At 48.0% G+C, this 12492-nt stretch overlaps 1 protein-coding gene across 6 annotated transcripts in view; it reads left to right on the top strand.

The window, feature by feature from the left end:
• The first annotated feature begins 1227 nt into the window (after window positions 1-1227).
• CHCHD6 (coiled-coil-helix-coiled-coil-helix domain containing 6) overlaps window positions 1228-12492 on the top strand; it is a 450070-nt gene continuing 438805 nt past the window's right edge. For all 6 annotated transcript variants that reach the window (XM_089682444.1, XM_089682445.1, XM_089682443.1 and 3 more), the window contains exons 1-4: window positions 1228-1373; window positions 7576-7732; window positions 10032-10101; window positions 10907-11051. In XM_089682444.1, coding sequence (XP_089538570.1) covers window positions 1290-1373; window positions 7576-7732; window positions 10032-10101; window positions 10907-11051 — 456 coding nt within the window. In that variant the 5' untranslated portion in view covers window positions 1228-1289. The remainder of the gene's footprint in view (window positions 1374-7575; window positions 7733-10031; window positions 10102-10906; window positions 11052-12492) is intronic.

The following is a 12492-nucleotide window of genomic DNA, read 5'->3' as shown; positions in this document are numbered from 1 at the left end:
CCTTATCCCGGGCGCTGGCTGTGACCCCTCCTTATCCCGGGCGCTGGCTGTGACCCCTCCTTATCCCGGGCGCTGGCTGTGACCCCTCCTTATCCCGGGCGCAGGCTGTGACCCCTCCTTATCCCGGGCGCTGGCGCTCAGAGCACTGACAGGTAACAGCCTCCTCCACACAGCGCCCTCTACTGTCCCCGGTACAGTCTCCTGTCCACACCGATGTCCGGGGCTCCGCCTGCTGCCTCCCACACATCAAACAGCCCCGCCCCCTCCCCCGGACTGCCACAACTCTCCACGCATGAAAGGCCTGGGTGGGTGGGTGTGTCCTTTGCGGCGATCCGCCCACTGGGCAGACCCAATAGGATGGATGGGACTCTGTACGGTCTGGTACCTCCGGAGCCTATCTGACGCCCACTTTCCGCCCGGTTTACGCCTATCTGGTGCCCTACTTCCGCCCGGTTTTCGCCTATACACATCCCTGCAACAGATCCCGGAGCGCACTGATTGACATACACAGAGAACTTTGCTGCGGGATCTGATTGGTTAGCAGGCACGAGAGGCGGACCTTGCTGTGGGCGCCTATTATAGATACTTGGCCAAGTTCTGCTCTCTGGCTCCCCTGCTGGTAATTCTCAGCGCATACAGCCGCCTATAATAGAGACTTGGGCAAATTCTGCTCTCTGGCTCCCCTGCTGGTAATTCTCAGCGCATACAACCGTCTATGATTGCGAGTTTTGCTCTCTGGCTCCCCTGCAGGTAACTCGCAGCGCATACAGTCGCCTATAATAGAGACTTGGCCAAATTCTGCTCTCTGGCTCCCCCGCTGGTAACTCCCAGCGCATACAGCCGACTATAATTTAGAGTTGGCTATGTTCTGCTCTCTGGCTCCACCTGCTGGTATCTCACAGCGCATACAGCCGCCTATAAAAGAGCGTTGGCTATGTTCTGCTCTCTGGCTCCACCTGCTGGTATCTCACAGCCTTACAGACGTCTAAATTAGACATTTAGTCGGTCGAGTTCCGCTCTCTGGCTCCCCTGCTGGTAGCGTACAGCGCTACAACCGCCTATAATGGTAGAGTTCTGCTCTCCGGCTCCACCTGCTGGCAGCTTCTGGCACACACAATGCTCAGACTACAATTCCCGGCGTTCCCTCCCTTGACTGGCTGAGCTGCAAAAGTGCTCCGCGATTGGCTGAGCCGGGAAAGCGCTAGGCGATTGGCTGCTTACTCTTCATTTCAGCTCCGCACACCGCGCAGGCGCCGAGCTGTCAGTCAGGGAGAATCCAGCCGGTGATAATGGGGGGCAACGAGAGCACCGGGAGGAAGGTGTCCTTCGGGCTGGATGAGGAGGAAAGGGTGCGGGTGCTGCGAGGAGTCAGGGTGAGAGGAAGGGCTGGGCTCCATGTTGGGTGTCACTTCGAGGGGGAGTCCCCCTTTAAGAGTCATGACTGGTGACCACACACAGCTGTATGGGGGGGTGCCCCTTTAAGAGTGCATGCACCCAGCCATATATGCCAGTTATTGGTGGGAAACTGCATGTGGGCTTGATGAGGAGTGCTGCTTTAAGAAGTAATGAACTGCATGTGGCCTCCCTGTTAGGCTTCACGGGGAGTGCCCCTTTAAGAAACATGCCATAGAAACCCTATTGCATGTGGTTGTGCCTGGGGAGTGCCCCTTTAAGGCTGCCCTCATTGTAAGCCCATTATTGGCCTCTTCCTATAGTGAGCAGCAGATGGTTGTGTACTTTGTGAGGCATTCCCCTTTAAGAAGCATGCTCTAAAAGCCCCATTGCATGCGGTTGTGCTCCTTTAAGAAGCATGGCTGCCATCATTAATCCAATGATAGCAGCCATCCTTCTAATGAGCAGCATAAGGCTGTGATTGTGTGCTTTGCGTGGAGTGCCCCTTTAAATGTTGGATTGCAGCATCTATATCTGGGCGGGATCCCAATAAATGGTTTGATTGTTCCTGTATGGGGAATGCTGGTTTAAGGAATACATCACATCTCTGTTTGGGGTCCTCTGCTGCCGGTGACGGGCTTTTCAGCTTCAGCAGTCATGCAGCACTGTACCCAAATGAAATGTTTATCATTTTCAGACTTTCTTTTGGTGGTATTTAATCAGCACTGAGTTTTTATTTTTTGCTAAATTAAAACAGACCAAAACTTTTGAAAAAAAAGGTATTTTCTTGGTTTCTGTAAAGTAAAAATCTTTCTTGATAAATTTAGGTCAAAATGTATTCTGCTACATTTCTCTGGTAAAAAAAAAAACCCAAATCCGTGTTCATTACTTAGTCTGTAGGAAAGTTATAGAGTCCAAAAACTATGGGATATACGCTATATTGCCAAAAGTATTGGGCCCGCCCTCCAGATCATGTGATTCAGGTGTTCAATCACCTCCATGGCCCCAGGTGTATACAATCAGCCCCTAGGCAGGCAGACGGCTTCTACAAACATTGGTGAAAGAATGGGTCGCTCTCAGGAGCTCAGTGAATCAAAGCGTGGTCCCGTGATAGGTGGCCACCTGGGCAATAAGTCCATCCGTGACATTTCCTGGCTACTAAATATTCCACGCTCAACTGTTAGTGGGATTATACCAAAGTGGAAGCAACTGGGAACAACAGCAACTCAGCCACCAAGTGGTAGGCCACGTCACATGACAGGGCGGGGTCAGCGCATGCTGAAGCGCACAGTGCGCAGAAGTCGCCAACTGTCTGCAGAGTCAATAGCTAAAGACCTCCAAACTTGGTGTGGCCTTCAGATGAGCCCAACAACAGTGCGTAGAGAGCTTCATGGAATGGGTTTCCATGGCCGAGCAGCTGCATCCAAGTCTTGCATCACCAAGTGCAATGCAAAGCGTTAGATGTAGTGGTGTAAAGCATGCCGCCACTGGACTCTAGAGCAGTGGAGATGTGTTCTCTGGAGTAACCAATCTCTGCCAATCCGATGGACGTGTCTGGGTTTGGCAGATGCCAAGAGAACGGTACTTGCCTGACTGCATTGTGCCAAGTGTAAAGTTTGGTGGAGGGGGGATTATGGTATGGGGTTGTTTTTCAGGGGTTGGGCTTGGCCCCCTAGTTCCATAGAAGGGAACTCTTAAGGTATCAGCATACCAAGACATTTTGGACAATTTCATGCTCCCAACTTTGTGGGAAGAGTTTGGGGATGGCCCCTTCCTGTTCCAACATGACTGCGCACCAGTGCACAAAGCAAGGTCCATAAAGACATGGATGAGCGAGTTTTGGGGTGGAGGAACTTGACTGTCCTGCACAGAGTCCTGACCTCAACCCCATAGAACACCTTTGGGATGGATTAGAGCGGAGACTGCGAGCCAGGCCTCCTCCCCCGACATCAGTGCCTGACCTGACAAATGTGCTTCTGGAAGAATGGTCCAACCTTCCCATAGACACCCTCCTAAACCTTGTGGACGGCCTTCCCAGAAGAGCTGAAGCTGTTATAGCTGCAAAGGGCGGAGCCAACTCAATATTGGACCCTACGGGCTAAGACTGGGGGGCCATTAAAGGTCATGTGCGTGGAAAGGCCGGCCGACCAATACTTTTGGCATTTAGTGTATTTCTGCAAATTGATCAGTCTTGATGTACTGATGGCTGATCTCAGTTCTCGAGGCCTAATGCCGCCAGGATAGTACAGATATCCCTAAAATGACTCCTTTTTGGAAAGTAAGAGGCTTGGCGAGTGTTTTGAAGTCCCTTTTTGTCATTTTCTGGAAAATGAAAAAATTAAAAAAAATAAGTGTAATATAAATATATATATATATATATATATTACATACTGTCACCAGTGCAGCATCATCATATAACTGGCGTGGTGGTGATCAGGGGTACTGACTGGTGACCGTATATTAATTTTTTTACATATATTTTTACCAGAGCAATACAGTGTGTTACCACAGTAACGCTGTACTACTCTGTGGAGGTGATCAGGATTTAAATTTTTTTTCACACAATATGATCACTTCTAACAGTAATAATCACTGTTATAAACAATTTTTCTGAATGAAATCTATTCATTCAGTGTGTACTATTGTGATTAGCCACAGCTAGGCACACGGTATAGATGGGCTGTGATTGGCCCTGTCTGTACCATGTGATCATTGCAACAAATCACAGAGATCAACTGTCAAGGTCCTACCTTTTTACCAGAGGTTATGTTACTCCATGTGCTGGCATCCATCTTGGATTTCTGCAGAGCATGGTGGGAATCTTTTATGCCTTCAGGTCTCTGAGGTCTATCCCCCAGAGGGGTGTGGCTGATGACATATAGGCCTGTGTTCCGCACATGCTCTTTGCACTTGTGTTGTTGTGTTGCTGGTACTCTGTTCTGACTCTCGTGACTCTCCTGGAATCTGACTCGGCTTGTGACCTGACCATTCTTTGTGTTCTCCTTTGATCTGATCCTCTGTTGCTGAACCCGGCTCGTGACCTGTGATTCTCGTCTGCTGTCCTGTACCGGTTTTTGTCTCGTTGTTGACCCGGCCTGTCTGACTACTCTATTGTCTTTACCACTAGCTACACGCCATTACCACAGCTGGGGTGCCTCGGAGGCCGCGACCTGGTTCCTGGCTGCGTCAAGTCCATCCCCACCATCAGGGGCCCTGGTGAAGGGCAGCCTGGGACTTAGACTCCGCGCCCTGAGGGACTTCAGTCTGTGGGTGGTGGTTGTCGTCAGCCTGTGCGTTACACTGATATTAGGCCTGCCTGTCCGTTTCCCAGCTCCTGCCCTGACATCAACACAATAGTACACAATGACTGGATGCCATCCATTGTGTACAATTGTCATGTGATCTGCCGTGATTGGTCACAGAGATCACATGGTACTGGCAACGGATGACAGATCGCGCTACAGCACAGCCATTCTGGAAAGGAGACAACAGAGCAGTCCGATCCGACCATCATTTGACTATAGGCTGGGAGTGAACTAGAGAATACATTCTCTGTATTGGGGGAAAAACCTACATGCAGCTCCCACCCAGCCTCCCCTCATACTTACCTAAGTTCAATCTCGATCCAGCGATGTGCACAAGAGCAGTGGCTCTCTCTCCCCTCACTAGACAGAGAGGCAGCAGCGGGAGCAATTGGTTCCTGCTGCTGTCAATCAAGTCCAGTGAGGAGGATCTGAGCTGTCTATGGACACAGTGTGGCTTGGGATCTAGCCTGCACATGTTCCATTATAGGAAGCAGGTTCCTATGGTAGCACACAGAAGAAGAGGAGGAGCCTGGAGCCCTGGCGGGGAACTCCAAAAGAGAAGGATGAGGGCTGTCCTGTGCAATACCATTGCACAGAGCAGGTATGTATGACATGTTTGTTTAAAAAAAAAAAAATATGGGGTTTACAATCGCTTTAGGGGCACCAGTGTGAAAGGGCCCTTAGATTCCAGTGCCAACAGCGGCATAAGTATTCGCACAACAAATACATTGTAACGCACAGTAAACAAAAATGTTATTTGATAAGTAATAAATTACATTGTATTGCTTTATTTTAACTTGCAGAGCAGGATACAATGTGACAATCAGCTGACAGACACTATCATGATAGATGGGGGTCACGTGTACCACAGGTAGTAGGCATGGCGTTCAAGTGAGGGGTATGTAACAGAATTTATGAGATTATAATATGATGCAGTCTTGTGTGAAAGCCACATTATGGGATTTATTTTGATGTATTCAAAACTATGTGCTAGCGTTATTTCATTGTTTCTCGTGCTCTTGTTATTCATTTACTGGCCCCTTTCTTTCCTGAAGGAACACAGTGAGTGAAGGTTACAGATCTCTCACTGTATTCATTCATAATAGACGCATAGAAAACTGTTTACTGTGCTTCAATTTGTAAATAAACAGGGAGACTATGCAGAGCTAATTCTGTTCATTCGTTCTGTGCAGCTCAGCTGCAGGCTGTAGAGATGAAGATTGAGGACTGTCCTCAATCTCAGTTCTCCGTCTCAAAAGTGAGACATCACGTGTCTGTTTAAACCCCTGATAGTTCACTGAACCCCCCCCCACACACTTTCCCAGCAGGGCTGCTAAAAAATAGTAAAAAGCAGTAAAAAATAATGAAAACTGGTACCTTCCACTGCTCTACTGGCTGACACCATCCTGTGTCCTACGGACACAAACCTCTGTTCTACTGTCACCCTCCACTGCTCTATGACTGACTCTGTCCACTTTTAAAGTGGTAGTAGACATTTTTATACTTTTACCTACAGGCAAGCTAATAATAAAGCACCGTTTGGGAGATATTCACTCTTTTTGAGAGCCGGCGCATGTGCTCTGAAGGAACGGCTTACTCGTGCTGTTCCTTCAAAGCACAGTGCCGTGGCTCGGGACTCCCGCATGCATGCGCTTGCAAACCTGGAAGGAAGACCGGGTGAAGATGTAAGCCTCTGCAGCGGTGACAGCGCGCCGCAGGAGGACTTTGTTTTAAGGTAAGCCTTTCATAATATGCTAGTATGCAATGCTGTAACCAGTGCTCTGCTGGACACTGATAGAAGTCACAAGACTGCTCTAACTGATGATGAGAAAAGGTATTTATCAGTTTATATTTACTAAAATAATTGCATTTCCATGTTGTGTGTACTGTGGGGGACCGGATATAGTGAATGCAGGGTCCAGGGAGAGCAGATATAGTGAATGCGGGGTCCTGGGAGAGCAGATATAGTGAATGCAGGGTCCGGGGAGACCGGATATAGTGAATGCGGGGTCCGGGGAGAGCGGATGTAGTGAATGCGGGGTCCGGGGAGAGCGGATGTAGTGAATGCGGGGTCCGGGGAGAGCGGATGTAGTGAATGCGGGGTCCGGGGAGAGCGGATGTAGTGAATGCGGGGTCCGGGGAGAGCGGATGTAGTGAATGCGGGGTCCGGGGAGAGCGGATGTAGTGAATGCGGGGTCCGGGGAGAGCGGATGTAGTGAATGCGGGGTCCGGGGAGAGCGGATGTAGTGAATGCAGGGTCCGGGGAGAGCGGATATAGTGAATGCGGGGTCCGGGGAGACCGGATATAGTGAATGCGGGGTCCGGGGAGACCGGATATAGTGAATGCGGGGTCCGGGGAGAGCGGATATAGTGAATGCGGGGTCCGGGGAGAGCGGATATAGTGAATGCGGGGTCCGGGGAGAGCGGATATAGTGAATGCGGGGTCCGGGGAGAGCGGATATAGTGAATGCGGGGTCCGGGGAGAGCGGATATAGTGAATGCGGGGTCCGGGGAGAGCGGATATAGTGAATGCGGGGTCCGGGGAGAGCGGATATAGTGAATGCGGGGTCCGGGGAGAGCGGATATAGTGAATGCGGGGTCCGGGGAGAGCGGATATAGTGAATGCGGGGTCCGGGGAGAGCGGATATAGTGAATGCGGGGTCCGGGGAGAGCGGATATAGTGAATGCAGGGTCCTGGGTTTAGTAACCCTTTTTAAATGGGAATCTCTCACGTAGCTGTTGTCTAAGTCCACTTCTAGATTTCGGTATAGTAACATCACATCCATTGTTTCCAGATCAGACCTGTTGCTTGCATCATGAAATCTTATAGCCAGTTGGTGTCCAGAGCTATAATACGATATTGTTTTATTTCCTCCAGCTTACTGATGACCTTGTGAGTCGCATGAAGGAGTCTTCACCACAAAGAGTTGAGCAGAATCCGTCACCTACGTCAGACCAGCCCCCACCTCTGCAGTCGTCTCTTCCAAGGGGCAGACCTACTCCCTCGCCATCAGATTTCCGAGCCACAACTGAGGGTGTGCAAAATTTTTGTTTTTTGCTATTTTTTTTTTTTGTTATTTAAAAGGTCAGTGAGAATAGTTTGTACAGTTGTACAGGCTTTTCCGCTGCACTGTAGTTGCTTACTCTGATTTCACTGCACACTGTGAGCTTGTGAGATATAGCCCGCCTCATTTCCTGGCTGGAGGATATCCAACATCATCTAGCCTTTTTCTTCTCAGCCTTACTGTCTCTGGTCCACCCCATTCATTCATTGGATTTTAGTTCTTTTAATCCTAGAGTAGGGGGTCTCCAAACATTATAAAGAAAGGGCCAGTTTACCATCCTTCAGACTTTTGGGGGGCCCGACTGTGGCCAGTTGGAATAGGCAATGTCTCAGGATTGGTGGTCAGTGTAAGTTAAAAAAATTACATAGCGTCTTGGTCAGTGTGAGGAAGAATAGTGGCTCATCATTGGTGTCATTGGGATGAATAATAACCCCTTGTTAATGTCAATGGGGATAATATTGTTCCATCATTGGGGGAATAGTGCCCTGTTGTTGGGGTCAGTGGAAGAAACAGTTCCTCATCACTGGTGTTGGTGGAAGGAACAGTGCCCCATCTCTGGTATAAGTGGGAGGAATAATGCCCCATCTTTGGTGTCAGTGGGAGGAATGGTGCCCCATTACTGGTATAAGTGGGAGAAATGGTGCCCAATCATTGGTGTCAGTGGGAGGCATAGTGCCCCATCACTGGTGTCAGTGGGAGGAATGATGCCCCATCACTGGTGTCAGTGGGAGGAATGGTGCCCCATCTCTGTTAAAAGTGGGAGGAATAATGCCCCATCACTGGTGTCAGTGGGAGGCATGGTGCCCCATCACTGGTGTCAGTGGGAGGCATGGTGCCCCATCACTGGTGTCAGTGGGAGGCATGGTGCCCCATCACTGGTGTCAGTGGGAGGCATGGTGCCCCAACACTGGTGTCAGTGGGAGGCATGGTGCCCCAACACTGGTGTCAGTGGGAGGCATGGTGCCCCAACACTGGTGTCAGTGGGAGGCATGGTGCCCCAACACTGGTGCCAGTGGGAGGCATGGTGCCCTAACACTGGTATAAGTGGGAGTGCCCCAATGTTAGAATCATTGGGAGAACTAGTGTCTTGCAGTGTAAGAAACAATGTTCCAAGGGCCAGATAAGGGAAAGCAAACAGCCACATCCAACCCATGGGCCGCAGTTTGGAGACCGCTGTCCTAGAGTGTCAGCATAACATGTGGGCATTACAAAGAGCTGTCTGCATGCAAATACAGCCTGCCTACAAACACTCATTCCTCCAGACTACACTAGTCCATCAAAGCATTTTGATATTTGCATAACTCCTCCCAAGAGCCAGCCCACTGCTTGCATCAGGCCCTTAAGAAAAGTACTGAGGTAGGGTGCTGCAATGTTTTTAGGACACTTATGTACAGCACCCTGCCGGCCCCTCCTATTAGACATGATCTGCCTGCATAGATTACAGAAGCACAGAGGGCCAGTGATGGCATTGCTGGGTCTAACTTAAGGTGTCTAGTGAATAGTTTATTAGAAACATTTCATTAGCATGTTGATGAGGGGCAAAAGGAGGAACCAGGGAAGGCAAATTAAAAGCAGAATAAACTTCAGCTTTAACATACATACTGTATATCTCCTTGCTGGGATCATTTGTGGTCTGCTCTGCTGTTGGTAGTGATACAATAGGTTGCACATACTTCAGTGCATTTTGTAAGTATTGTCTACATTTCCCTGTACCACCTAGACCAGGGGTAGGCAACCTGCGGCTCTCTAGCTGTTGTGGAACTACATTTCCCATGAGGCATTGAAAAGATTACAAAACTGACAGTTACAGCTATGACTTGCAGAGGCATGATGGAACTTGTAGTCCTACGGCTCTCAGGTTGCCTACCCCTGACCTAGGCAGGTTCATACTTCCCTCTCCGCTATTATTTTCTCACTGCTGGATTTACAGTGAATGGCTTTAAAGCCACTGATAAGGCACTTCAACTTGTGTAGACAAGTGACTGAAGCCAGCCAATAGAAGAGAGAAGACTTTTCTGGTCTTGGTTTACCTGGTCAATCTGTGTTTGACATTTTGGACTCCAAATCTGTATAATGCAGAATATAAAACCAAGTAAAAAAAAAAAAAGCTTTTTTTTTTTTTTCTATTGGTAGCAGTCCTGCATTGTCCTCACTTTATATTAGAATTATTCCAACACAAATTGTCACATAAAAAGTTGTAATGCAGCGCACAGTGTGTGACTCTCTCTTTAGCCCTGTAGGATTTGGAGTAATGAGTTCTTTGTTACAGGTACTCGGGGTCAATCTCCCGGAGGAAGCCAAAACATGCCTACGTATGCAGAAGATGAACTTTACAGGAGGTAAGAGTCTTTTTTTAAAAATGACCAGTTCTGTGGAAGTACTGCTCAGAAAAGGGAAGCAAAGGACAAGGAATAGTCCCTAGTATTATCTATGGTCTCTCTGCAGTTGATCTTTTCCCAATTATTGACTTATTCTGGCAGATTTACTAAAACTGAAGCACTCAGAAGCTGGTGCAGCTGTGCATGGTAGCCAATTGGTTTCTAATGTCAGCTTGTTCAATTAATCTTTGGCAATGAAACCTGGAAGCTGATTGGTTTCTATGCAAAGCTGCACCGGTTTTAGTAAATAACCCCCACTATGTCTTGATCTGCAATGTGGAGGCAGCCATCTTCACTGCGTTTTTCTTCCTCACGTCAAAGCTGGTCCCTCAGTGAGTGGTGAGCTAAAGACTGGTGGCGTAATGATCAAAAAGCAGCATTAGAGGAGGACAAAGTATACATCGAGGGAAAGAATGAGACAGAAGCAGAGAAATCTTTGCACTGCAGGACCTCAGTTGCAGCTTACCCTTCAGCATGGAAAACCTTGAGCACAGTGCAGATTATACAGCTATGAAGCTACACAGGCACAGTGCCTAGGCATGGCCTTCTATATTAAGTGTAAACTGTGAATTTTAATGACAGATCCACTTTACCTCTAATACTTGATTTGCTATGTTAGACATGTTTCAAATTAAACTGTATCATTGGTTGGGTGTGGATAACACCTATGACAAGTCTTAAAATGGATAACTTGACCACATTGTGGGTACCTAACCCAGTGCATATTTTTGCTTTTTCTTATGTTCTATTTTACACTTTTTCTCAGATATGAGAGGGAACAGGCCATCATCCAGGAAGAGCTTGCCCGAATCGCCCAAAGAGAGCATGAGGCAGCACAGGAGAAGTACAGGTCAGCCATTCTGCGGGAGAAGAATTACACCAACCAGGAGCGCCGGAGAGCTGAGCAGCTGGTGAGTTTCAGGGACTCTTATACTGTTTTTGTTTTTTCTATTAATATGACTTTGTACTTTTTGTATTATTTTGTGCTTTGATGGTACAGGCTTATAAAGTCTCTGATGTACCCAATGAGAAGTGTTTACGTTTTGCTGGTTGTCACATTGGGGTTTATTTACTAAAGCTGGAGAGTCCAAAATCAGACTCCCTTCTGCATAGAAACCAATCAGCTTCCAGGTTTCATTGCCAAAGCTTCATTGAACAAGCTGAGGTTAGAAGCTGATTGGTTTCTATGCAGAAGGGAGTCTGATTTTGGACTCTCCAGCTTTAGTAAATAAACCCCATTCTGTCGGAGCATACGGAGGGTCATTTAGGGCACCTTCACACCAAGCCAGGGGCGGAGTGACAACTCATGGGGCCCCAGGGCAATAGGGGATCATGGGGCCCCTGTGTCCTTACCCAAACTCAAAAAAGCCTATGAAAAATGTACCAGGGGCATCTCATGGGGCCCCCTACTGACCCGAGCCCTCGGGCAGTGCCCAAGTTTCCAAATGGTCAGTCCGCCCCTGCACCAAGCATTAAATCTGAACTCTGGGAAGACATTTTAAAGAATTCTTATAAATGACATTGCTGACCATCAACAGCTATGGCCGTCTTTTATTAACCACTGCAGCAGCCACTGTGAAATCACTGTGAGGAACCAGCATATTAAGGGCTCAGAGTCTCTTATTTCCTTTGTACAAGACCACTGGCCCCTGAGCTGCTCCTCCTTGAGCCACCAGACCTGTAACATCCCTGCTTCATCATTTTTTTTCTATTGGTGACGTACTATCCCACTGCTGGCTGTATTGAGAGGACACGGGAATCCTGCCCACACTCATTTTCTGCACCAGTATGAGGAAGGTCAGTAGGCTTTTGTTATTTGATCCTGTTACACACACTCAGAAGCTAGGAGTCAGCGTGAGCTCAGTCATTTGGCAAAGTGTGAACTTCAGTTCCTGACACTCCATGTGTCAGGCTCAGACAGGGGCAAATAAAAGCCTTTAATTTGCCTGCCTGCAAAATTAAAATAATTTAAACCCTTTAAGGTTCTTGCATAAGCTCAGTCGTGATTGGTTCCCATTTTTTTTTAAAAAATGCTTTCCTTGGCAAAAAATTCTAAGCTGCGCTGGCACTACATTCACATTGGCCAGGTTTCATAAACATCCTTCATTTTTTGATAAATGAAAGCCATATCACAACGAGCGATGTATATTTGCTTTGTTCTTTTTTTTTTTGCCAGTGTCAGCTTTTTTGCTTTAACTTGCATCTGTACTGTAGAGCAGCTCCCTGCCTATAAAAGCTGTTTTATGCTGTGGTGTACTTGCTTCATCTTCTGATCTTTGATGGATATTAGCATGCTGTCTCTAGTCTGAACTGCTGATTGGTGTCCCCATCACACTGAGCAGCCTTGGATAT

Source organism: Staurois parvus, unplaced genomic scaffold, assembly GCF_062004578.1.
Source record: "Staurois parvus isolate SC_StPar_1 unplaced genomic scaffold, SC_StPar_1.0 ptg000290l, whole genome shotgun sequence".
Lineage (NCBI taxonomy): Eukaryota > Metazoa > Chordata > Amphibia > Anura > Ranidae > Staurois > Staurois parvus.
The sequence above is the reverse complement of the archived record's forward strand: the minus strand, read 5'-3'. Positions and strand labels throughout refer to the sequence as shown.